Source organism: Carcharodon carcharias, chromosome 1, assembly GCF_017639515.1.
Source record: "Carcharodon carcharias isolate sCarCar2 chromosome 1, sCarCar2.pri, whole genome shotgun sequence".
NCBI lineage: Eukaryota > Metazoa > Chordata > Chondrichthyes > Lamniformes > Lamnidae > Carcharodon > Carcharodon carcharias.
This window is the reverse complement of record NC_054467.1, coordinates 97,097,695-97,124,904: the sequence shown is the minus strand read 5'-3', so window position 1 is coordinate 97,124,904 and position 27,210 is coordinate 97,097,695. Positions and strand designations below refer to the sequence as shown.

The following is a 27,210-nucleotide window of genomic DNA, read 5'->3' as shown; positions in this document are numbered from 1 at the left end:
CACCTTCACACCCACCCCCGAGCTCACCCCCATAATACAGGGGTGGAAGGGTGCCAAAATCAGCAGCCCACTCACCCTATTTAAATAAGTAATCAAGGGTCAGTTGGCTTGGTAACAAGCTAATTGACACTGATAACACACGGTCCATGCCATAAAATGTGGGCAGTCAGGCAGGCAGCCTGATTTTTTTTTACATTACCTGTTCAAAGAATGGGAAGGAAGGGGGGTTCTGTTTTCAGGGGCTGCTCTTTGCGTATCAAGGGGTTGTACCCCCTAAGATGAAACCCCCCTCTTCCTACCTGCCCACAGCCTTAAATCCACCCCCGCCCCCCAGCACCCTCCTCCCTGACCTGCCCCAACCCTTACAGTCCAAGATGCCAGACTTACCTGTCTCCGGGGATCCATGGGCCTCCTTCTTCCTCCTCTTGCAGTCCTGGCAGCAGTCACTAACATGCTCTTGGTGCTGCTGGGCCTGATGGCAAGGCTCCCTCCCCAGTGAGGGATGGAAGTCCCACTTGTTTACCCTGCCTGCTGGGCATTATGACTGTGGGCCAGGCCAGTGTAAAGTGTGCCGGATTTTGTTTCCACGGGGGCGGGGGCGGTGGGGAGCTGTCAACCCCTGTATTATTCAGCCCAGGTTTCGCAGTTACTTTTATTCCAATAAACTGTTGTATATTTGGAGCCTTTTGCTTACTGTATTAAAACATCTACTGTGCCCTTTCATCTCTAGAATTTGAGTTCAACACTTTTCAAGACAAAGGGAATAACAGCTTATTCTGTTCAATAGAGCAGTAAGGGGCTGCAAGTGCTAAGTTTGTGAAACCTCAATCCAGTTCCCAGTAGATATGAAATTACAGCTTAAAACTATTTTCAAATTTTGCATTCCTGGGAATGAGCAATCTCGCACTTAGCATCCATTGCTACCATTGACAAGGAGATAAAAAATCAGATCAGCTGTGCCAGCGCAGCCTCTTACAAACTATGACAGAGTGTTTGACAATAAAAGCATTCACAAGTCACCAAAAGTCCTTGAGTACAGAGCAGTGTTGTCACCACACTCCCGTGCTGCAGTGAGACCTGAACTGTGTATCAGCGACACATAAGGGTGCTAGAGAAATTCCATTAGTAATGCCACTGCCATGTCCTCCTAATACAATTGAAAAACCCATCAAACAAATGCTAGTGTCTTTCTTGAAGCCACTTCCATAAGCATTCAGACAAAATTCCTGAAAAATCAACTTCAATGGACCTGACACTGTGTCCCAAATGTTGAAAAGAGTCTCCCTTGCCAGGTCCTATTTTCTCAACTTTCAAATGGCCAACGTTCTGGGGAAGTCAAAGGAAGCACTTCAGAGACACTCCGAAGCTCCCCTTGAATGATGTCAGTATTAACATTAATGACTGGGAGAAGGTTACTATCAATCCTTCAGTCACAGTGTCTTAATGATGAGGAGAGTGGCGGCAGAGAGGAAAACAAAAGGAAGCAAACTGGGAGAAGGTTGCTATCAATCCTTCATTCACAATGTCTTAATGGTGAGGAGAGCGGCGGCAGAGAGGAAAACAAAAGGAAGCAAACCATGCACTCCAGATACCACTGCCTAGTGGGACACCCAAAACCCATGTGTACAAAGATTTGTTGATTGAGAATCGGCCTGTTCAGTCACATGAGGACCCAAGGCAGAAAGTTGTGACCCTGATTAGATATAATCCTCCAAAGGAGGGACAGCCAATGACATCCATATGGACAATGAGTGGGTGGAGGGATAGAAATATCATGATGTTATTAAAACTTTCTCTTCAGAAGTTTAAGTTAAACTGCATTGTTCATCTTTCACTTTTCCAATCACAAACCGCACATCTCAAGTTCAACTTCAGCATTATTCTACGTTGTGGTTTTTCTTATAAAATCTTCCTTTGTCCTCAATTTAACTGTCTTTAATTGTTTAAAAATTTATCTTTGGGTATTAAGATAAACAGATTTTTGTTTGCCACAAACCTCGTGTCTCAATGTTTTTAGCAAAATGAATGTTGTCTACTATACAAGCTGAATCTTTCCAAATAAAGATAGATATAATAAGGAAATAATGCACAGAGCTTTCATTTGAAATGTATTTGTTACTTGTTTCTTTATTAAGATAAAACAGAGATGTTACAAAGCAAAATATGAAAAGTGCCGTTGAACAGAACTAAAGTTGGCATAACTTTGAAGTAAAGATATCTCCAAACAAAGCAAATCATTAATAGTTAATAGCTATGATTCTGAAGAAGCAAATTGGTTATAATTAGTTTAGCAGCTTACTAAAGATATGCTGCTACAGATTAATTTTTAATTTCAAAATGAACGCTAGAATACCTATGAATTATTATAAAGTGGTCAACACCAATCAGTAGGTGTACACCTGATTACTTTACCATGTTTGACATGGCAAAATATGATAGGCAAAATTTTATCAGCATGAGTACACTATAATACCATCTTATGTAATTTATTGCTTTCCACAACTCTCACATGATCTGGAGACTCACTGAAATGGATATAGTTCTTCTACTCTACACGAAGACTGTATGCATCTCAGGTCTTAGGACAAAAAAATTAAGGCAAACAGCTTTTTAACATTTAGTTGTGGTATAACAATTTATGTAGTTCTCACTCTATCAGGTACATTTTATCCCACGTTTATTGACCTTTACATATCAGTTGATCATTAGTACAAGTCCAATACTGACTATATTATTGTAAAATGATCAATAGGGGACTCATTGTATGAGGCTGAAGATGTTGGATAAAGACATTGGATTTGCAATGACAATGACTGGCCTTTACTAGCATAGGGATTGAACGAAAAATTGGAGAAAAGACATTTGACTATCCAGATGGTAATTTTCACCATCTGTATGCAATGATAAGATTATAGAAAGCAAAATCAAGTCTAATAGTTAAATGATGGATAATGTAACTGATAAATTTTGCTAATCTAAAAATAACAAATGGCATACACAACACTACCTGTGGTTTATATCTAATTCCAGGCAACAATTTCTACACTCCCCTATTTAGATCAATCCTAAAATGGGAACACTTTACAGCAGAACTCCCAGAGTCAGAGATTAGAGTAAATAAAAGATCTGAACATTAAACTCCATTCTGTAATCTGATTTAACATCCTTCAGAGGAAGCAGAAACCAATCTGTCTGTTATCACACTTGTAAAACTGAGCAATTTAGATACAATATTGTGGATTATTGCTAGACAATTAATTGTTATTTATTTCATTCTAATTAAATATTATATAAACTCATCTATTCTCTACATTAAAGTCTAAGTGGAACCATTAATTTGTTCATCTGTTTAATGGCTGTCTAATTTCCTGTTCCGCAGAGTTTAAGCAAAGTAGTCCCGTAATCTCCAGAAGTTTCATCCTAAAGCCAAAAATAGACAGTAAGATATAATTTAGTTATAAATTTAAAATCAGTGTTAAAACAGTTAAAATATACTCACCAAAACTTATTTAATAGTTAAATGCAAAATTAAAACCCTGCACATAAAAGCCCTTCCTTTTTTGCTGTTTTTCTTTCATAAGAGTATATTACCCTCCTAAATCTCAATTCCATTTATATTGTTCAAAGAATTACCTTTATGAGCCGAGTGAGAGCAAGTTCAGGCTGGAGAGGGAAATGCAGAGTTCCACAGTGGGTTGTGAAGAGTGAATGGAACTGGAGGTGAATATTTGGGGTACATGATGGAAGGAGAGAACAGACAGCTGGACCTGGGAGGTAAGCCCAGCACCACAGTAGTGGCTGATGTAGGAATGATATGAAGTAGAGTTTAATTCTCCTTAATTTAAGCTTACGGCTTGTAGAAGTCAAGGCATCTCTACATCAGCATGTCGTAAAGGGAGTTGCAAGTTTGTGCAGATAATTTCACTGCAAATTTCACTGCAGTTTTATTCCTTAGACCAAATGAAATAACAATCATCAAAAACCACAATATTTAAAATGACACTATTATTAATAGCTTTCCTCGCAATTTAAGCTATGTTAGCAGCTATGTCTCAAAGAAAGTTTACTATGCTGCATGAAATTTGGTAAGCAAAAAATGTGTTTGGGGAGAAACTTGAAATGAGAAGGAAAATTTTGCATAACTTGATTGCCTATTTTTACCTTTTCCTTATTCATCAATTAGAAAAGCACAGAAACTTAATTAATGAACACTGACTGAAGGCTCAATGATCACAACACAGATGCCAGATCCAACTTACATGTCAGGTAAAAGCAATTTCATGATGAAGACACAATATTAAACTCAGATATCTTGCAGCCCTAGTAGTCAGGCTCATTCAATAAGCTGGATTTTACAGCTCCTACCGGCTTTTTTTGGTGGGGTACACATAGAATATGATGGGTGGGTAACTCACCGCCTTCCTGCCCACCCCAACCCAGTCCCCAATATATAGTGTGTGGGTAAGATGTCCAGTAGGCTCATCGCTCTTAGGCATATTGAGGCCCTTACTGGACACTTAAGGATCTCAATCCGCCTCCACTGCCATAATACGCAGGGCTGTGGAGGTAGGTGAAAGAAGGAAGGCTGTTTTTCACCAAAATTAGTAGAAGGTTGGAAGGAACAAGGGGGAGGGGTACATCTGTTTTTGGGTGCCCTGTGCGCATTGAGAGTGCCCTCCCCTCAGATCGTAATCCCTCTTTGTGCCTTCCCACCTGGCCTCCAGTGAAGCACTTCACTGAGAGAACAGGATCACTGAATAATTCTATACAGAGAATTTTAGTTATTTTTGACCCATCTGAGTGTTGTCATTGCTGTTGCTATGTGAAACTCAATGAGATATATTTTCTGAGTAGGCTCCAATAACAAGCCAACACCGATGTGTATTTCAAAAGGTTTAGGCTTATATCTTGGTATGATGATGTTTACATTGAGAATTTAACGATTAAGAGGTTATTGTCCGTCGTCGTTATGGAACAATTTATAGCTGATTGCCGAGAAATCAATGGCAAATACATTGTACATTGATCTGTAAATAAACAAAGTAATAAAATAAATTCTATCCTGAATAATATTGCTCAGTTTTGTCCCAAATTATTAAACATCAAGGGTTTGAATTCATACTTTTTACATGATCATCAATAAATACATTACGTTACTCATGAGGGAGCAGGAATGTGAAAATTAATATTAGCAACAATAGATCATACTGTTCTATTGTGTATGTGTAACTGATCAATAAGCCTTTTTGAGTTTTCAGTTAATGTGAGCAGTAACAAATATTGATGTACTGAACTTTCAATAGGAACTATTTCCCTTATTCAAGTAGCATGAAAACTCTAAAAAAAAAATGCTTCCTGGTAAAATATGTGCATATTTTCCATCTATGCTCCTCTTTCTTCAGAGTTCTGTCATTATCTCCACTCTCTGTGTAAAGTAGCTTATTGACACCAATAAGGGCTCCCTATGAGTAGCTCTACAGGATCCATGGGGTTTCCTGTGGAATTACTCATCGATCAGCTTCAATGCAATTTTTTTGTGCAGTGACCTCCTGTAAACAGGTGAAAATTGAAATAGGGAAGAGAAGTTGGAAAAATGGTGAATACTTCTCATCAAATCTTCTTTACCACAGTGTTTAAATGAGGGAAGATTTTTTATACTGAAAGCAATTTCCCCCACAAACACAAGTAATTTCCTTCTCTAAGGAATGAGCTAAAAACAGAGGAAAGCCAAGAAACTTGAAAAAATCATGTAAGAGGATGAAGAAAAGAAAAATAATGGAATAGATTTAATTAAGCTGAGAGCAAAGAGAAAAGCAATTAAAGGAAAGAATGAAATTAACTTCATCTATTTGAATTACGTTAATGCTAATACTATATAATAAGGACAGTTATATGTAGTTGTATGGTCAGGTGCAAGCAAACTCAGGGAGAGGGGGTTCCACCCTGCAGCCAGGTGATGCTTTAAAAAAGGACTTTTACTCATTTCATACATTACTGTGAGATAGGTGCTGAGGCCTGGCAGAAGACATAACCTAGTGCTCCAGTTAAGTAATTCCTCAGTGGAAGGAAGAAATTTGGTAGCATTTTGAACTGTATTCTTGAATGATGATGCTCTTGGTTGTAAAAAAGGCAGCCCTCCTTGGCAGCAATTTCTTGGGCGAAATCATCCCAGATTTGCATTAAGTGCCGTAGAGCGTGAGAAAAAAGACGTTTTACCCGCCAGCCGCAGTGGTGGCTTTTCACACCATTCCCTTCTCATTAACTATGCATTCCCAGGAAACACGCCGGGGGCAGCATCTGATTCACCTGCCCCACCGTCATCTTGGGCCTTCAGTAAACCATAGTAAAAGGCCATCCCTGCACAGAGCTGGCACTCTTCAAGGGATAGGAAGCTGCTGGGAACTGATGGCTGCCAAAGAGAGGAGACATGCTGGCCCCAGAATTAGCGATGCTTCCTTCGAGTGCCAACTGGACACAGTGGAGGCCCGCCACAAAGTCCTCCACTCACACTGTGGGCGAAGACCAGCAAGCAAGATCACCAATTCAGCGGGAGGTCAGCGCCAACACCCTGCAAAAGAGAACAGCCACCCAGTGCAGAAAGAGGACGGATGGTCTCATCCGTTCTGCCAGGGTAAGTCATTCTTCTCATCACTCTCAACTCACACTGAAACCCATCACACATCCACAGGGATCTCACACCTCAAGGGATAACACCACTAACTCTCACACACACCTTCATATCTCCATCAGGCTCCTATCCGCTGGAGCTCGCATCCTCATCCTGTCCATGGCTCACCACACAAACATTCCAAGCAGTGCCTTGTGTCCTGCTCACACTCTCTCCATCTGTTTTCATGTAGGAGAAGCTGGCTCACAACAGCAGGGAGAGATCCCAGAACAGGGGTGAAGTGCCCTACATTCAACCCCTCGCTTAGAGGAGTGTGCCATCGCACTGACTTGTGAGGACGTGGACCCTGCCTGCGGTGATGGTGAGGTTGGTGGAGAACACCTACGTGAGGATCCTGCACCACATCATCCCTCTCTTAATGCAACTGTGAGTGCTCTCTCTCCTGCTTTTGACTCTGCTGCTATGCATTAATTGTCACTTCTTTGGTTCACAGGGAGCTCTGCCAAGCAATCAACACCCTCATCCAGCCAGTCCCTCAGCTCCATCCAGGTCTGCACCCCCAGCCAAGAGGATACCTCCTCCATTGAAGAGCTGGAAATAAGCAGCCTGGAAGACCAGTCACAGTACTTAGCCACAACCTCCAACAGCAGAGACACACACCTTGGTGGGACCTTGATCTAGAGCAGGCTCGGGTTCACAATCTGGTTGTCACCGCTCTGACACGTGACAGCAGGAGGAGGCAGGTTCAGCCGAGCTCCCCAAAGTTCGGAGGACTGCTGGGAAAGAAGCATCTGTGAGGTCCGAGTCAGATGACAAACCTCTGGATTTGGCCCTCCAACACATCATGGAGAATCAGCAGAAGGCGGGGTAACATCACGAAGCCTTTAACAGACTGGAAGTTAGAGGAGTGCATCCGCCTGTACTGTGATGAAATAGTGCCCACATGTGCATGTATGGATGTCTCCATGGGAAGGGTAGCGGATGCCATGGAGACCCTGGTCCAGGAGAATGTGGAGACGCATGCAGACCTGCACTCCATCGTTGAAGCCATGAGTGAGTCCCTGCAGTAGCAATGTGAGAGGGAATCAGGAACCTTGGCATTCCTCCGGGCGCGCTCCTTCCCTGTAAGGAATCAAGTCGGGGCCCTTGGAGGGAGGAGCGGCAGCTGGACACCCCTGGGTCATCCACTTAGGAATCTCAGAGGCTGTCCTTTCCCTCTGAGTCCCCTCTGCCTGTGGCCCCCTCAACCTCATCCTCTGTCACCGCAGAGGGAGCAGGTGGCCCACAGGATGAAAGCTGAATCAAGCCGGGGCCATTTAGACCTCGGTTCTCCAGAGACCCACACTGACGTCATCAGAGGCAACAGGGCCAACCATTGCACAGGCTGCCTCCACTCTGCTGTGAAGGTCAGGGCAACACCTAGAAGTGGTAGACCTAGGAAAGTTAAGAAATTCTGATCACAAGTTGTTGCGTGGGTGAACACATTTTGAAACTTTATAATCTGGAAATGTATTCACTTTCACTGATGATGTGTAATGTTGTCTTAAAGTATCATTTACAGGCTTTGTGAGTCTTCTCTTTCTGCATTCCTCACCACTAGCAGTTCAGCAGCACACAGCCGGACCAGAAGTGATTCTAGAGGGAGAATTGCATGTGTGGCAGGGTCTTTCAGAGTCTCATGCACACATTCTCCCATGGAGGCTTCCTCCTTCACACCCATTTCAATGTCCCAAGCATTTGCAATGCTGCCTGCTGGTGCTCTCTTTAAGTTGTCTGTTGCTGTCCACCCATTGAGCGCACTCCCCTGCAGCACCTGTGCCACCCAACACAAGGCTCCTCTCACTTTGATTTCAGAAGTATGGTTGTTATAAAGTTGTTGTTTTCAGCTCCCCATCCTTTCCCCTCCCCCAGTCACCCATGTTCTTTCCACCTTCACTGTTGAACCCTTGGCATCCCCTTCCCCACTGTCATCTGCCAGCCTGAACCCTGTTCTTTTCAGGAAGTCCAGATGAATGTGCATGTTCTCTATCTGCCCAAGAATCCCAACCCCATCCACATTTTCTTCCCCGACATCCTCCTTCCCACCCCCAACGTCAGTGTGTCCCCACCAAACACCTTTGCCATCCCTTCTACCACTGCCGTCGCATCATAACCCTCCTACCCTACTGGCTCACTTTGCCCTCTCTCATACTCACCCATTCCCTCCTACCACACCCACCCTCAGTTCGCTCCGCAGGAGGCAGTCATTGACTCCACAGACCTCTCCGTTGCATGTTCACCTGGAAATCCCCCCCTTACTCCCTCCTCCATCCTTACTCCCTCCTCCCCCTGGACACCTCCCCCTGAACTCTCTCCTCCCACTGGACTCTTTCCTCCCCCTGATGTCATACCGCCCTCCAAACTTCTTCCCTTACACCTTCCTCCTCCCTTCATCCACCTCCTCAGTTTCTGCCTTTTCCCCCATTACACTGTCCTCCTCTGTATTCCTCCCCTACCCTGAGTACACCTTCCTCTCCCAGTCAAACCTAGACCTACCTCTTCACCCCCTCGACAATTATCCACAACAGCCCATAGCCAAGACCTTGATGTCCCAAAGCAGACCCCAGACATCAACAATGACCTTCCATGAGCTGCCTTGTGGGGAAGTCATGTCCATGAAAATCCACCTAGCATGCGTTACACATATCCCGCCAGGGTCTGGTAGTTCTAAAGCTTCAGCATCTTCTGCTCCACAAATGTCTCCGATGTGAGCAAGGCCCTATGGCAAGTCCTGACTTTTGCACGTCTGCAATGTCAAGATGTGTTCTGGGCCAGTGTGCCCGGATGATCCAGCATGGGGGTGGTTCATTCTGACAAGCAGGGCTTATAATTATGTGCACATATATTAAAATGACATTCACAACGTGCGGCGGCAGGAAAGGCGGCCTGCCATTGACGGATGGAGCGGCCATTTGCAAACTGATTTCATGAATTTTTAGCCTTCTCGCCATATTGTCCGCTCATGCCCTCCATGACGCCTGACACCAATGGAGATGCAAAATTCCAGCCTTTGATTTGAATCCCTAGAGCTGTATTTTCAAAAGGATCTGTCCTGCTCTTTTTCCTTCTTGCTGCTATCCTGACCTCCTGTTTGTAAATGTTTTAAATTGGCAATGTGCAGCTCAGCATTAATTGTGAACAGCAACCCTTTGAGAGCTGCCAACTTGCCAAATATTATGTACACACACTCAATGCACCTCCTATTTATCAATCATTTTACACCTGCAATATGTATGGTGAGCAACCTTGCAAGAGCATGCAATGTCATCTTTCACTCAGCTTGTGTGCTGTATGCGAAACTGGCATGATGGGATCATATAATTAGCCTCAATATGAATGTATCTTTAAATGTATTTTTAAATTTATTAACCATGTGATCATGTAAAAATAAATCAGAGTTTATGCCCTACTCAAATCCATCATCAAATTCTGAACTGAATGAAATTATGTTAGGAACTGTAATTCTCAGTAAAGTAATAAACAGCATTTAACTCTGAAGTAAGTTAATCCTGGCATGCACTTACAGCAGTTTGCTGTTGGCTATCTGAAGCACTCATTGTGAGCTATAAAAGACTCAATGATTATTTACAATTTAAACAGAAAGGACCAACATTGTAGCATATTTACATTCATGTCCCAGAATTATTGTGAGTGATAATGAATCATTCTAAAGTTTTATTCAGTTTATTCAATTGCTCATCTTAGAGAACTCTAAAGCCCCATTGTATCAGCTGAAGCACATGGAAGCTAAACAGGAGGCTTCGAAGGCAGAGACTGAGAAGGAAAACAGTTGAAAAAGAGCTATATTTACCGTGAATGATTGCAGACCTACCTTGATAGTAGCGTACAAGGATCTGCCATACAGTTTCAAATACTCGTCTTGAATATCCAAGAGGTCAATTTCTGACCTGCTGACCATGATTCTTGAGAGAGCATTCTCATCAGTGCCAAGACCCTGTAAAAGAATTTCATGCTCTTACTTTATCAGCGTCACTGGTTGCATTACAATGTGAATGTTAGTTAGATACATGGGATATTTGCATGTACTGCTTTTGTACAAGCACACCATGCATCCTTTGTTGATCACCATTGATCTTGTCTGAATGCTGGAATTTGCAATTTTAAATTCACCACATTAAAATCATGGTGTCTTTTAGTTCAACATCATTCAGCATGGTATAAATGAGGACGTATGCTAGAAAATGGTGTGGATTGACTTAATTGCTCTTTTCCCACTGACTGCCCAGGCATCCATTTCTCCCCTAAGGTCCACTCTCAGTAGTCCGAGGGTCCATGTGGCTTAGCTATTTCAATATTCAAATTGGTGTCCTATGACATAAACAGGACTGCTGGTGCTAGTTTAAGGCAGTGTATACTGTGTATTGTGCACCTGCCAACTCATATCAATTGGTCCAGTTGAAGGTGAGCCCAGATGATACATCTTCATTTATTTTCCTGGGGCTGGAGGAGCAGGGGTACTCCTCCTGGCTCCACAAAAAACAATCTGATCCACTGCCACACTGGGTCCACCCTTTCCTAAGAACAAACTCCACTCCCACCTCTCTTCCCTCACCTATCTTTTTTGACTTGAGTCAGCCTCAGGGTCACCCGATTTTCAGCTCACCAGCTGAATGGAAATGAGGCCTGTCCACTGGGCCTCCTATCAGGATGCATTATCTGTCCATCTGTCCACATGGTCTGTATTACTGCAAAGTAGTTTTCATCTTGTAGTGATTCAAGATAAACAGCAGAATTGTAGCTGGGCTTACATTAGTTAAACATTTTGTGGAGGAAGTAGGTTTGCACCACTTCAGGTCTCCAGTTTCAAACAGCATGAGCCAATTTTTTAAACTTTAAGATTAAAGCATCTTTAATCTCCAGCATTAGTGAATACCAGCTTGCATCTTTGGCTCTTCTCTTTTTTAGAGTTCAAGTTGATCTTGGGCTTTAGTGCAAAATGAGTGCTCACAAATTGGACACATACTTTACGCCCTGATAGATATTTGTTCCTTTATTGAAACCAATGGAAAGGAATACCCAGTGGGATTTAAAACTGACTTGCTGATTTGCATCTGTCCATGCTGTGCTATTTCCCAAGATCACAGGGATTCCCTTTATTTTTGGAATTTTTGAATTAGATAGTAATAGTTACAACGCATGAGCATAATGAATACAAACAAAAAAAAAAATAAATTAAACTGAATTATGAAAAGATTAATATGACATTATAGTAGTGGCAGCAAGTATGATATACTTGGGCACACACACTGCATTATTTTCAAATGACCACATATATATTGAAAATTGCTGTTGACATGTTTCCGAATGGAAATTTAGAGGGCTGCTGTCAAATTCCTCTCTCCTCAATAAATGGAGGCAGTACTCCATTTTAGATAAATAGATTAATGTCTCTGTTCAGTTGTAGAGAGAAGAATTTCATGTGTACATGTTAACAATCATAAGATGACACTGCCAACAGAAATTTCCCAGCTCATATATATATATATAGCAAAATGGCAGTAATCCAATAATAACAAACTTAATTTTGTGTGACTAACAATCAAATGCTTGAAGTATGATTAAAACAATCAACACTAATATCAAAATCATTTAAGCTAAACCAAAATGCATTGACTTCAGAGTGTAAACAATGAATAAACCCAAGAATCTTAGAAGCCCTCTTGCAGATTGTATTCCAAGGGTGGGCCAGAAGAGCAAGGGAAAAATCACTTCAAAAAAGCATGAAACAATAACTTGGGACAGAGAATGAACATTGCACAGGGAGGGACATAAGAGTCAAGTGCACTTAGACAAGTGATTGCGACAGGTACAAGAATGCGTGAAGCATTCAAAATAAGATAAAACGAATGATGGCACAAATAGATCTAAATGGTTCAGATCTAAGCACCATTAGAGAGATATGGTCATGGTTACAAGGTTGGAAAATAAATATTGCAGTGCACATAACATGTTGAAGGGGCGCGAGAGGAGACAGACTACTACACCGGACTGAGCCGGAGACTGAGTGAGTAGCGAATTAGGCTCCCATGGTAATTCGGTGTGCGGGGAAAGAGGTATGGTAGATACAGGAATTATTCTAAATCAGGAACAGGAGCAGCTGAGCAGAAATGGCCCTGGGCGTAAACCTCAACTTTGGCGCTATGTTTGAAAAAAAAACATCGAACAGTGACATCACAGGAAAACCGTAAGTTCATTGGTTGTTAAGAAACTGTTCTTAGAGAGTGTCTTTAAATAACTGTAAATTAGAAAAGTGTATTATTTTTAAAGAAGTAGCTACTTGGATTTGAGTAAGAAACACTAGGAATAAAAGGAAGTTAGGGCCAGTAATGTGAAGTAATATAAGTAAGCCAAAGTAAAATAAAGTTAATGAAAGGGAAGTAAAGTTAATACATGGCAGAGCAGCTGGGTCATGTAGAATGCATGTCCTGTAATATGTGGGAAGTCATGGGCTACTGGTTACCTAGATGACCACATGCAGCAAGCGCTGGCAGCTGCAGAAACTTGAGCTCCGGGTTTCGGAACTTGAACGGTGGCTGGAGTCACTGTGGCGCATCTGTGAGGCTGAAAGCTCTGTGGATAGCATGTTCAGAGAGGTGGTCACATCACAGGTTAGGAGCATGGAGAGAATGGGTGACCACCACAGAGTCCAAGGGAACCAGGCAGGTAATGCAGGAGTCCCCTGCGGCTCCACTTGCTAATCAGTTTTCCATTTTAGATACTGGTCGAGGGTGTTGGTTCTTCAGAGGAATGCAGCCAGAGCCAAGTTGGTGGCACCACGAGTGGCTCAGCTATACAGGAGGGGAGGAAGAAGAAAGGAAGCGTAATTGTGATAGGATGTTCAGTAGTTAGGGGAATAGACAGGCATTTCTGCAGATGTAGACGTGACTCCAGGATGGTATCTTGCCTCCCTGGCGCCAGGGTCAAGGATATTACCAAGCGGCTACAGGACATTCCTTAGGGGAGGATGAACAGCCAGAGGTCGTGGTCCACATTTGTACCAATGACTTAGGTAGGAAGGGGGATGAAGTCCTGCAGACAGAATTTAGGGAGCTAGGTAGAAAATTAGCAAGCAGGACCTCAGACGTAATAATGTCCGGATTATTCCCAGTGCCACATGCAAGTGAGTACAGAAATAGTAGGATAAGGCAGATGAATGCGTGGCTGGAAAGATGGTGCAGGAGGGCGGGGCTTTTGATTCCTGGGACACTGGGACTAGCTTTAGAGGAGACGGCACCTCTACAAGCCGGACAGGTTGCACCTGAACAGAGCCAAGACTGAGTTCCTTGTGGGACATTTTGCTAGTGTTGTTGCGGGGGTGTGGGAACCAGGAGAGAATATTAGAGAGAAACACCCAGGTGCACAAAATACTGGGAGAGACAGATAGCAATAGAATAGCAAATAGTAAATTAATAGGCGGAGTCAGAGTAAGGGAGAAAGTAATGCAGTCTAAATCACGGTTATGCTGCATGTATGTGAATGCACAGAATTTAGTAAATAAGATTGGTGAGTTACAGGCACAGATTACCATGCAGATTTATGATGTCATGACAATTACAGAGACTTGGCTCAAGGAATGGCAGGACTGGGTGTTAAATATTCCTGGATATTAGGTGTTCAGGAAAGATAGGCCAGGAAGAAAAAGATAAAAGATGGCTGTATTGGTTAATGGGAGCAATGCAGTGCAGGAGAAAGAGGATGTCCCAGAGGGTTCAAGGACAGAATCAATTTGGCTAAAGCTAAGGAACAAAAAGTGTGCAATTACATTGCTCGGTGTAGTCCATAGGCCACCAGCTAGTGGGAAGGATGTAGAGAAACAAATCTGCTGGTAAATTACAGAGTAATTACAATGGGGGACTTGAATTACCTGAATATAGATTAGGATAAAGATAGCGTAAAGGGCAGAGAGGGGCAAGAGTTCCTAGATTGTGTTCAGGAGAATTTTCTACAGCAGTGTGTGTCCAGTCCAACAAAAAAGGAGGCACTGCTAGACCTGGTTCTTGGAAATGAGGTGGGCCAAGTAGATCAAGGCCAGGATGTTACTAATGTCGGGTGGGCTGGGTGGGAGTGGGAGTAGGCGCAGGCGTGGAGCCGGTCGCTGCCTGCAATCGGCTCCACGCCTCCATTTTGCGCAGGCGGGCCAATTAAGGCCCACCCAATGTAAATTGCGGCTCCCGAGATCAGCGGGAAGGGGCGGGCCGCAGCAGGAGGCCAATGACCACCAGGTCTAAGGGCGAACCGGCAGCCCATTCAAAAATGGCGCAGGTAGCCGCCCATAGGCTGGCACTGATGCTGGACAGGAGGATGTCGGATAGCATTCTCAGAGAGCAGGCCAGGCAAAAGGGCAGGTCAGCGGGGCAGTTGGCCCCGAGGTTTTCAGATGAATGTCTTGTTGCCCTCCTCGAGGAGGTGGCAGCATGCCGCAAGATCTTTGTGCCAAGGGACGGGAGGAGGAGGCCCCCTCCCAAATAACAAAACTTGCCTGGGAGGAGGTGGCAGAAAGGGTCAGCTCTCACGATATGGTGCGACATACCTGGGTGCAGTGCCGCAAGCGGTTTAATGACCTCTTGCAATCGGGAAGGGTGAGTACCATGTTGGCATGGTTCACTTAGGTTGCCCCCTCCAACCCACCCCCAGCACCCCCCCAACTCAGAATTTTGTTCTTGTATTCATTCATTCACTGGATGTGGCCTTCACTGGGTAGGCCAGCATTTAGTGCCCATGCGCTGCATGTGGTACAGGTACACCCACAGTAATGTTTGGGGGTGAGCTCCAGGATTTTGACCTAGCAACAGTGGTGGAGCACCGAAACATTTCAAAGTCAGGATGCTGAGTTACTTGGGGGGGAACTTCCAGGTGGCGGTGTACCCACCTATCTGCTGCCCTTGTCCTTCTAGGTGGTAGTGCTCGTGTGTTTGGAAGGTCTTAGAGTGTGAATGGCAAATGTGATGGAGGCAGCATCTGGGCAAGGGGGTCAGCCCTGGCTACTTGGAATGAGTGTATGGTGGCTCCAGGGTCACGAATCGGATGAGCCCTGCAATGTTTCACTCAAGTGGGGGTGGCAGGGCTGCAATGGCAATGGAGGTACAGGGTGGGCTAATCAATGCTCCTCTCTCCTTTCAGGAGAAGACAGTGCACAATAATGCAGAGCGACTGTAGACTGACAGAGGGTAGCCCCACCTTCTCATCATGACCAGATACAACGGCTGTCGAGCTGGAGAGGCGCCATACACCCAGGTCAACCGGCCGCGGTGAGGTCACAATGTCTGTCAGTGCAAACATTCACTGTTGTCTGTACATTGATTTCAGCATCCGACATGGGTTGCCCATTGATAATGGAAGGAGGAGCGCATTCTGATCCGGGTGCCAGACATGCACATTAACAGTGTAACGACTTCTACTAATCAAATGTCCTTGTTCTTCCTTTCAGCCTCACTGGAGGGACTTCCGGACTCAGGAGTCTGAGGGACTGCCGCTGACCCCTGAGGGTCCAGAAGATATAAATGCACCAGCATCACACCCTCTCAGCCAGGCAGGCACCAGCGCAGATACCAGCACCTTAGTGGGGATGAGATCGTTGGCTAGTATCTAGGTGCACATCGGTGAGGGCACTTCACACTCTGTTGAGGTGCGGGTGGAGGCAGAGAGTGCCCAAGGCAATGGCAGTCAGAGGAATGCTGGGGACCAGGAACATGCTCAGTCGGTGGCTGATGATGGGCCTCTGGAGTCGTCCCTGAGGCAGCAGATGCTGGAAGTCCAGCAGGGTCTGTGGAAGGATCTGGCGGAAGTACAAGAGGGAATGCGTGCCATGGTCTCCGTGATGGAGGAGTCCATGCGGATCATGAGCAATGCAATGACCCTCATGGCCAAGCGCAATGCCTCCTCTATGGAGAGAGTGGTGACTCTCATGAAGAAGGTCCTCCAGGAGAACAATCAGGGCTTCCTGGGGATGCGCTCCGACCAGCAAGCCCTCATGGTGGCATTGACCTCAGGTGGTCAGTGTCGGTGGAAGATGGATTGGGCACCCAGTGTCCCAGCTTGGTGTCCATCCATCAATTGTGAGCAGGGAGGTCCAAAATGACCTCACGCTGGCGCACGAGCTGCCTGTCATCTCTGTGGGCTCCTCTCAGGGCATTCCGGATGATGGCTGCAGCTCCTGTGCCCCTCTGCCATTGACTGTGGCATCTGATGAGGCTGTGGCGACTGGGGAGATGCCAGCCATGCCCCTGGGTGCTCCCTCCCAGTTGGGGCCAGCACAGGCTCCATGGGCCAAAGGATGGCCACCAAGGTCATCAAGGCCAACAGGACAGCAGAGTGAGCAGGCTGTCTCAAATGCCGTTGCCAGCGAGGGGGGAACACCTAGATATAGCACCCGCAAACATAAACGTAAATCACCTTAGGCACACCATGGGCTTATAACTGGTGGTTTTCTTTTGCACCCCCCCCCCCAGGTTTCAGTTGTTTTTCAGTAAGTGTGCTGTTCAATGCCTTTTAAAAGACTTTGATTTCTGTATGCAAGTTGGAAATCATTAAATGTTTTGGTTCTCAACAAGCTTCTGGGTTCTTCATTAATTCTGCAGGTGTAGGGGAACCTATGATGTAATGAGTGACTTGTTTGTCATTGAGCTTTATTGACAAGGCACATAGTTAATGTTCCTGACCAGGCAAACGTTACTCATAGGTATCGAGTATGGAGCCTGCGGCCCTGTTATGTGTTGGTGGTTCATCTTTGGTAGGCTAACTGAAGGAGTGTTGGATCAAAGCCTCCCAGGTGTCCTTGCCTCACTGGAGGTTTCTCAGGTCAGCGTCTATCCCCTCAGCGTTTAATCCTGTGCATGCTCATCCTTGGACTCACTACTGGACTCATCAACTGCAGCCAGAGCATCTGCGTCTACATCTTCTTCCTCCACAGCATCCGCCCTTTCCAGCACCAGATTGTGGAGAGCATGCAACTACTATCCGTGAAACACCATCTGGGGGGTATTGGACTGCGCCCCTGAACGGTACAGGCATTGGAAGCACATCTTGAGAAGACTGATGGTTCTCTCTACCATGGCCCTCGTGCAGGCATGGCTCCTATTGTACCGTTGCTCAGCCTCTGTTCTTGGATGGCGGAGAGGCTTCATGAGCCGCCTTTTGGGGGGATAGCCCTTGTCACCCAGCAGCCATCCATCCAACCGGGCTGGAGCACTGAAGAGCCCCAGCACCTGGGATTGTCTCCGGATGTATACGTCATGGGAACTGCCTGGGTACCTTGCACAGACTTGCAGAATCTGCATCCTGTGGTCACACACTATCTGCACATTCATGGAGTGAAATCCCTTTGTGTTGACGAAGGCACCCGGCTGACCCGCTGACGCCTTGATGGCCACGTGTTCAGGCGATTGCACTCTGGATGCGGGGGAAGCCAGCAATCGCTGTAAAGCCTCTGGCTCGCTCTGCCTGGCTGGCCTCTTTCGAGCGGTAGTGAATGAAAGTCAATGCACGCCTGAACAGAGAGTCTGTGACTAGCTTGACATAACTGTGGACAGCTGCCTGGGAGACTTCACCTGCTGACCCCTGGAAAGCGCCAGAGGCATAGAAGTTGAGGGCGCCGCTGGCATGGGGTATCCGCCCACACTGCTGGAGCTGATCTCAGGGCCGATCACCTGACAGATGGAGGTCACTGTCTCCCTTGAGAGACGGAGCCTCCTTCCGCACTGCACCTCAGACATATTGAGGTAGCTGCTTCACCGCCTGTATACCCTGGCAGCAGGATAGAGGCGTCTTCTGCAGCCCCTTCTGCCTTGGATTTCCTGTTGGCCCTGCACCCCTTGTGCCTGTGCCTGTCCTCCCACAAGTGGCTCTCCTGGAGGCTGAATATGGATTCCTGGTCTCCTCCCCCTTCTGGCCCTCCCTTCCTCCTCAGAGGAGATGCTTTCAGCGGAGACCACAATCCTCATTCCTAAGGTAAGGGAAAGCTGTCTGATACCTGCAAGGCCCCAAGTACTATGATTCCTTCAGAGTCCTCAACTGAAGCCTGTTATTTCTGTCAAAGCAGCTCTGAAGAGAATTGAAGTTGCCCTGTTCACACAATCAAGTTGCAATAAGTTTAAAAACGAAAGTACTAACAACTTGCATCAATAAGCCCATTCACCCCTCTTATCCCGCCCGTGGGTGAGGCTTTTAAAAATCTGGCCTACCCATCTGCCCATTGTGCCCGTGCAACGTACTGAAAATCACATGGGGTGCGAAAAATCATTGTCAATTGCTGCATCAAGGACCTTAACTGGCCATTAATTAATGGCGGGCATGCCTTGCAACTCACACAATTGAGAACCAAGCAGAAGGCTCAGAGGAGAGGTGAGGAAGCATGCAAGAGAAGCAAAGAAGGATTATGAGAAAAAACTGGCAGCCAACATAAAGGGGAATCACAAAGTCTTCTATAGGCACATAAATAGTAAAAGAGTGGTGAAAGGAGGGGAATAGACCCAATTAGGTATCGATCTCCCTCAGCTGATGAATCAGTGCTCCTCCATGTTGAACATCACTTGGAGGAAGCACAGAGGGTTGCAAGGGCACAGAATGTTCTCTGGGTGGGGGCCTTCAATGTCCATCACCAAAAGTGGCTCGTTAGCAGCACTATTGACCGAGCTGGCCAAGTCCCAAATGACATAGCTGCTAGACTGGGTGTGCGGCAGATGGTGAGGGAACCATCAAGAAGGAAAAACATACTTGACCTCATCTTCACCAACCTGCCTGCTGCAGATGCATCTGTCCATGACAGTATCAGTTGGAAATATCAGTTGGAGTGACCGTCGCACAGTCATTGAGGAGACGAAGTCCTGCCTTCACATTGAGGATACTCGCTATCATGTTGTATTGCACTACCACCGTGCTAAATGGGATAGATTTCGAACAGATCTAGCAACTCAAGACTGGGCATCCATGAGGTACTTTGGGCCATCAGCAGCAGCAGAACTGTACTCAAATACAATCTGTAACTTCATGACCCAGCATATTCCCTCACTCTACCATTATCATCAAGCCAGGAGATCAACCCTGGTTCAATGAAGAGTGCAGGAGGGCATGCCAGGAGCAGCACCAGGCATACCTAAAATTGAGGTGTCAACCTGGTGAAGCTATTAACTGGACTGCTTGCATGCCAAACAGCATAAGCAGAAGGGATAGACAGAGCTAAGCAATCCCACAACCAACGGATCAGATATAAGCTCTGCAGTCCTGCCATATCCATCATGAATGGTGGTGGACAATTAAACAACTTACTGGAGGAGGTGGCTCCACAAATAAGTCCACCCTCAATGATGGAGGAGCCCAGCACAGCAGGGCAAAAGATAAGGCTGAAGCATTTGCAACAATCTTCAGCCAGAAATGCTGAGTGGATGATCCATCTCAGCCTCCTCCAGAGCTCCCCAGCCTTCATCCAATTTGATTCACTCCACGTGATATCAAGAAACGGCTGAAGGCACTGGATACTGCAAAAGCTATAGGCCCCGACAACATTCCAGCAATAGTATTGAAGACTTGTGCTCCAGAACTTGCTGCGCCCCTAGCCAAGCTGTTCCAGTATAGCTACAACACTGGCATCTACCCGATTATACGGAAAATTGCCCAGATACGTCCTGTACACAAAAAGCAGGGCAAATCCAACCCGGCCAATTACCACCCCGTCAGTCTACTCTCAATCATCAGTAAAGTAATGGAAGGGTCATCAACAGTGCTATCAAGCTGAACCTGCTTAGCAATGACCTGCTCACTAATGCCCAGTTTGGGTTCTGCCAGGGCCACTTAGCTCCTGACCTCATTACAGCCTTGGTTCAAACATGGACAAAAAAGTTGAACTCCTGAGGTGAGGTGAGAGTGACTGCCCTTGACATCAAGCCAGCAATTGACAGAGTGTGGCATCAAGGAGCCCAAGCAAAACTGGAGTCAATGGGAATCAGGGGGAAAACTCTCCGCTGGTTGCAATCATACCTAACACAAAGGAAGATGGTTGTGGTTTTTGGAGTTTAGTCATCTCAGCTGCAGGACATCACTTCAGGCATTCCTCAGGGTAGTGTCCTAGGCACAACCATCTTAAGCTGCTTCATCAATGATCTTCCTTACATCATAAGGTCAGAAATGGGGATGTTCACTGATGATTGCACAATGTTCAGCACCATTCGCAACTCCTCAGATACTGAAGCAGTCCACGTCCAAAAGCAGCAAGACCTGGACAATATCCAGGCTTGGGCTGACAAGTGGCAAGTAACATTCATGCCACACAAGTGTCAGATAATGACCTTCTCCAACAAGAGAGAATCCAATCATCACCCCTTGATGTTCAATGGCATTACCATCACTAAGTCCCCCACTATTAATATCTTGGGGGTTACCATTGACCAGAAACTGAACTGGACTAGCCATATAAATACTGTGGCTACAAGAGCAAGTCAAAGGCTAGGAGTCGTGCAATGGGTAACTCACCACCTAACTCCCCAAACCTGGCCGCCATCTACAAGGCACAAGTCAGGAATGTGATGGATTACTCCCTACTTGCCTGGATGAGTGCAGCTCCTACAATACTGAAGAAGCTGGGCACCATCTAGGACAATGCAGTCCGCTTGATTGGCATCACATCCACAAATATTCACTCCCTCCGCCACCGCGCACAGTAGCATCAGTGTGTACCATCTACAAGATGCACTGCAGGAATTCAACAAGGGTCCTTTGACAGCACCTTCCAAACCCACGACCACTACCACCTAGAAGGACAAGGGCAGCAGAAAGATGGGAACACCATCACCTGGAAGTCCCCTCCAAGCCACTCACCATCCTGACTTGGAAATATATCGCTGTTCCTTCACTGTCGGCACATGTTTTTAATTCAAGTGTAAGAATTTTATTTTATTTTTATTTGCTTTAGGAAACCTCATTCCGCCCATGGATGAGGTTTCCTGAAAAATGCAAAGGCCACTTAGCCTTATCGCCTGCCCGTCAACTGTTAGGTTGAATGGGCAGTGAAAAATTCAGCTCAATTGGTAACTTAATGGCCTTAATAAGCCTTTTAATTGTTGGCAGGCACGCAGCCAGCACCTGCTGACCGAACTATCATGAGAGTGCACACTGACGTTGGCACACTCAGCCTTGTCAATACACTTTATTTCACGCTCGGGCATGTCAGGCGTGCGCCTGCACACCAAGGGAAAAATCCTGCCCTTAAAGTTGACAAGGCACCAGGACTAGATGAGGTGCATCCAAGGATATTGAAGGATGTAAGGGTAGAAATTGCAGGGGCACTGGCCATAATCTTTCAGTCTTTCAGGGGAGGTGCCAGTGGGCCGGAGAATTGCCAACATTATGCCCTTGTTCAAAAAAGGTTGTAAGGATAAGCTCAGCAATTACTGACCAGTCAGTTTAACTTCAGTGGTGAGGAAGGTTCTATTAACAATTATTCTGGATAGAATTAGTAGTCACATGGAAATATGTGGTTGATTAGGAACAGCCAGCATGGATTTCTTAAGGGGATCTCATGTTTAACTAACTTGCTGGGGTTTTTTGAAGAGGTAACAGAGAGGGTTGGTAAGTGTAAAGCTGTTGATGTGGTGTCCATGGACTTCCAAAAGGCATTCAATACAATTTTGCATAACAGACTTATGAAAAAAGTTACAGCTGATGGAATAAAAGGGACAGTAGCAATGTGGATACAAAATTGACCGAGTAATAGGAAACAGCTAGCAATGATTAATGGACATTTTTCAGGCTGGAGGAAAGTTTATAGTGGAGTTCCCAGGGTTTGGTATTGGGACTCATGCTTTTCCTGATGTATATTAATGACCTAGACCTTGGTATGCAGGGGACAATTTCAAAGTTTCTGGATGATACGAAACTTGGAAGCATTGTAACATGTGAGGAGGACAGTGTAGAACTTCAAAAGAGCATAGACAAATTGGTGGAATGGGCAAAAAGGCAGCAGATGAAGTTCAATGCAGTAAAGTGTGAGGTGATTCATTTTGGTAGTAAAAACATGGAATGCCAATACAAAATAAGGGATACAATTCTAAAGCGTGTGCAGGAGCAGAGGGACCTGGGTGTATATGTGCATAAGTCAGTAAAGGTGGAAAGACAAGTGGAGAGAGCAGTTAATAAAGCATTCACTATCCTAGGCTTTATTAATAGGGGCATAGAGTACAAGAGCAAGGAGGTTATACAGAATTTGTATAGGACACTAGTTTGACCTCAGCTGGAGTATTGTGTACAGTTCTAGGAGGCCACACAATAGGACAGATGTGAAAGCAATGGAGACAGTGCAGAAGAGGTTTATAAAAATGGTTCCAGCGTTGAGAAACTTCAGTTATGAAGATAGATTGGAGAACTTGGTGAGGAGAAAGCAAAGAGGAGAGGTGTTCAAAATCATGAGCGGGCTGGACAGAATAGATAGGGAGAAACTGTTTCCGCTCATAAAAGGATTGAGAACGAGGGCACAGATTAAAGTGATTTGCAAAAGAAGCAAATGCGATGTGAGAAAAATCTTTTTCACACAGCAAATGGTTCAGGTCTGGAACGCACTGCCTGGAAGTGTGGTGGAGGCAGGTTCAATTGAGGTATTCAAGAGGGCATCAGATGATTATTTAAATAGAACCAATGCGCAGGGTTATGGGGAAAAGGCAAAGAAAATGGCACTGAGTCATAATGCTCATTTGGAGAGCCAGTGCAGACACAATGGGCCAAATGGCCTTCTTCAGCACCATAACAATTTTATGATTCTGTGAACAGATGGACAGAATGGAAAAGGAAGAGGAGTAATCCTGATAGTAAAGGGTGACATCAGGACTAGCGAGAAAGGATCTTGGCTCTAAAGATCACAAAGTAGAATCAGTTTGAGTGGAGATTAGGAATAACAACGGTCAGATGCTGAAGGGTGTAGTTTATAGGACCCGAGCAATAGTTATACTGTTGGACAGACCATTAAGCAAGAAATAATTGGAGCTTGTAAGAAAGGCAATGTAATAATAGTGGGGGAATTTAATTTTCATATAAACTGGACAAATCAAGTTGGCAAAGGGAGTCTGGGAGATGAGTTTGCAGAAAGCTTTCATGACGGTTTCCTGTTACAATACTTGTGGAACTAACTAGAGATAAAGCTATTTTAGATCTAGTGTTGTGTAATGAGACAGGATCAATTCATAATTTCATAATAAAAGATTCTCTGGGAAAAGTGGTCATAATATAATTGCATTCCATATTAAGTTTGAAAGCAACATACTTCAGTCCGAAACAAGAACCTTAAACCTAAGCAAAGCCAATTACATTGATATGCGACAAAAGCTGGCTAAAGTTGATTTGGATAAAGAGATTAAAAGGTATAGCAGCAAAAAAACTAGCCGGAAATATTTAAAGAAATGTTCACCAAAAATATATTTCATTAAAAAACAACTCAGCAAGAGATATCCATCCTTGGCTTACTAGGGAAGTTAAGGATAGTATTAGATTAAAAGAAGAGACTTAAAATGGTGGAAATGTTTTAGAAACCAGCAATGGGTGACCAAAAGTTGATAAAAAGGGGAAACAAATAGAACATGAAAGTAAATTAGCCAAGTATGTAAAAAAGGATTGTAAGAGCTTGTACAGGGAGATAAAAAAAGAGTAGCTAAAGAAAACATTGGTCCATTAAAAGCAGAAATAGGATGACTTATTATAGGAAATGAAATGACAAAGATATTGAAGAAATATTTTGTGTCTGCTTTCATGGCTAAGCACGCAAATTACATACCAAAAATAGAGGGTAACCAAGGGACTGATAAGAGTGTCTTAAGATAATTAACATCAGCAGAGAAAAAGTATTGGATAAACTTAAGGGACTAAACACCAACAAATTCCTAGGATCTGATGGGCTACAAGACCCTAGATTTCTAAATGAGATAGCCACAGAGATAGCACTGGTTACGATTTTTCCAAATTCCGTAGATTCTAGAACAGTCCCAGAAGATTGGATGTTAGCAAATGTAATGCCGCTGTTGAAGAAAGTAGGGAGAAAGAAAACAGCAAGTTAAGGTATGACATCAGCTTTCCTCTCGTATCTATGTAATTGGCTTTTTTTAGGTTCAAGGTTCTTCTTTAGGACTGAAGTATGTTGCTTTCAAACTTAAAATGGAATGCAATTATTTGCTTGCTGGAATCTATTATTAAAGATGTCTTAAAAGTGCACTTAGAAAATCATAGTACAATCAGACAGAGTGAACATAGAAATTGTGTTTGACAAATTGTGATGGCCATGTCCTTTGGGGGAAAAAAATATTTCATCTTGAGGTGATGGAACCTTTAAGAACTAGCTCTGAATTTTCTGGCTGGTGGGGGTTGGAGCGGAAGTGGGTGCACCACCATTTTACGCGGGCGGACCAATTAAGGCCCGCCTAGCATGAATCGCGGCTCCTGAACTCAGCCAGAGTGGGCAGGCCGTGGCAGGTCTGCAATGACCACTGGGTTCAGTGATGACCCGACGATCTGTTTTAAAAAGTTGCTGCAGCCTTTCCAAGGCTGCGAATTATGGCCAATGGAAGGGCTCCCCAGAGTGCTGCTGATGATCAGGCCAGACAGGAGGGTAGGGCATGGGGCACTATGCCCCTCATTTTTCTGATGATTGCCTTGCTGCCCTTCTCGAGGAGGTGGCAGCATGGCGGGAGTTCCTGGTACCCCAGGATAGGAGGAGGAGGCCCCCCCCACATGACCAAACGTGCTTGGGAGGAAGTGGCAGAGGTGGTGAGCTCCCGCGACGTGGTGTGGCGCACCTGAGTCCAGTGTCGCAAGCACTTCAACAACCTGTTGCGCTCAGGAAGGGTGAGCACCATGGTGGCAATGGTCACTTAACCCAGCAGGAAGGCTTTCTCCCCTGGTGACCCCCCCACCCCCCACCCCTCTGAAGTCTGAGTATAGTGACTGCATTGAATCATTGACGGCATGTGTCTTTCACTGGGTGGGCCGGCAGATATTGCCCATACTGAGGTCACCCTGAGAGGGTGATGAAGAGATGGGTTCTGCCCCAGCAGCCATTGGTACACTGTGATCCACATGATTGTTTTGGGGGCAACCTGGAGGAGCTGCACCTAGGTGCAGTGCTGGAACTCCAGAGCATGTCAAAGTCAGGGTGATGACATGCTGGGAGGGGAGCTTCAAGGTGGCGTGGCACTGATCAATCTGCTGCCCTCTGCGCTCCACGTGCTTGCGCCTCCTTGCTATGGAAGGTTAGACCGTGTGGTGCTTAATGTGATGTAGGCAGCATTTGGCCAAGGGGGTGGGTGGGGGGGGGAAGGCCTGGCATCTTTGTGTGAGTGTTCAGCAGCAGTGTGGTGTGAAGACACTGGAGCACTGTAATGTCCCACTCTGGTTGGGGTAGGCCATCCACGAAAGGATCCAGGTACAATTAGCACTAATCAATGCTCTTCCCACCTTTTCAGGAGAAGAATGCACATAATGCCGCCGAGCAGGTGAGGACTGGCGGAGGGCTGGCCCTGATAGCGATTCTCAGCCGCTTTGAGCAGGAGGCTCTAGATTTGGAGAGGTGCCATGTGCCCAGGTCCACCGATGTCAGGGTTTCACGGGCAGGTATGTTTGCCCAGCAGTGAGGTCACCATTGTTCTCCCAACAGCCATGGTAGTGCTGAACGTTCAGTGATTGAAGTTTGCAACATAGCTTGACTATTGCTTATGGAAGCATGAGTGCATAATGATCCGGGGACAGGGATACACATTGACATTGTCTCCACGTTAACTGATCCAATGTCCTTGTTCTTCCTTTCAGCATCAGCAGAGCAGGGCCAGGAGGAGGAGCAGCACAGGGGCCCCCTCTCACACCTGAGGGGCCTGAAGTCACAGACTCACCAGCATCACACCATCTCTGCCAGGCAGGCAACTGCGCAGATACTAGCACCTCGGTGGGAATTAGAACATTGGCGAGTGTCCTGGAGCACAGCGGTGAGGGCACCTCACAGTCACTTGAGGAGGTGGCAGAGACAGAGAGTGCCCAAGGCGGAGGACTGCAGGGGACCAGACAGATCCTCAGTCGGAGCCTGATGATGTGCCTCTGGAGTCGTCCACAATGCAGCAAGCGCAGGAAATGCATCTGGGTGTGCGGGAGCATCTGGAGGAGATACATGAGCCTATTCTTGGCTTGGTGTCCATGGTGGAGGAGTCTGCGCCGACTATCACTGAAGCAATAAGCCTCATGTCCGAGTGCCACGCGTCCTCCATGGAGAGAGTGGTGACTCTCGTGGAGAGGCTCCTCCAGGAGACTCATCCGGGCTTCCTGGGGATGCACTCAGACCAGTAAGCCCTCACATTGGCATTGACCTCAGCTGATCAGTGCCAGTGTGGGAGATGGTCTGGGCAGCAAGTTTCCCAGCTCAGTGCCCATCCATCTATGGTGAGCAGGGAGGCCCGAAGCAACCTCACGTCGGCATAGCAGGTGCCTGGCGTCTCTGCGGGATCCTGTCAGGGCGCTCCGGATGAGGGCAGAAGCTCCTCCGCCACTTGTTGCATCCGGTCAGGCTG

General features: G+C 45.7%; 1 protein-coding gene across 2 annotated transcripts in view; it reads right to left on the bottom strand.

The window, feature by feature from the left end:
- Positions 1–2,109: 2,109 nt before the first annotated feature.
- Positions 2,110–27,210, bottom strand: part of anxa3a (annexin A3a) — a 98,362-nt gene continuing 73,261 nt past the window's right edge. For both annotated transcript variants that reach the window (XM_041198478.1, XM_041198486.1), the window contains 2 exons: positions 10,500–10,622; positions 2,110–3,420 (listed from right to left, as the gene is read on the bottom strand). In XM_041198478.1, coding sequence (XP_041054412.1) covers positions 3,361–3,420; positions 10,500–10,622 — 183 coding nt within the window. In that variant the 3' untranslated portion in view covers positions 2,110–3,360. The remainder of the gene's footprint in view (positions 3,421–10,499; positions 10,623–27,210) is intronic.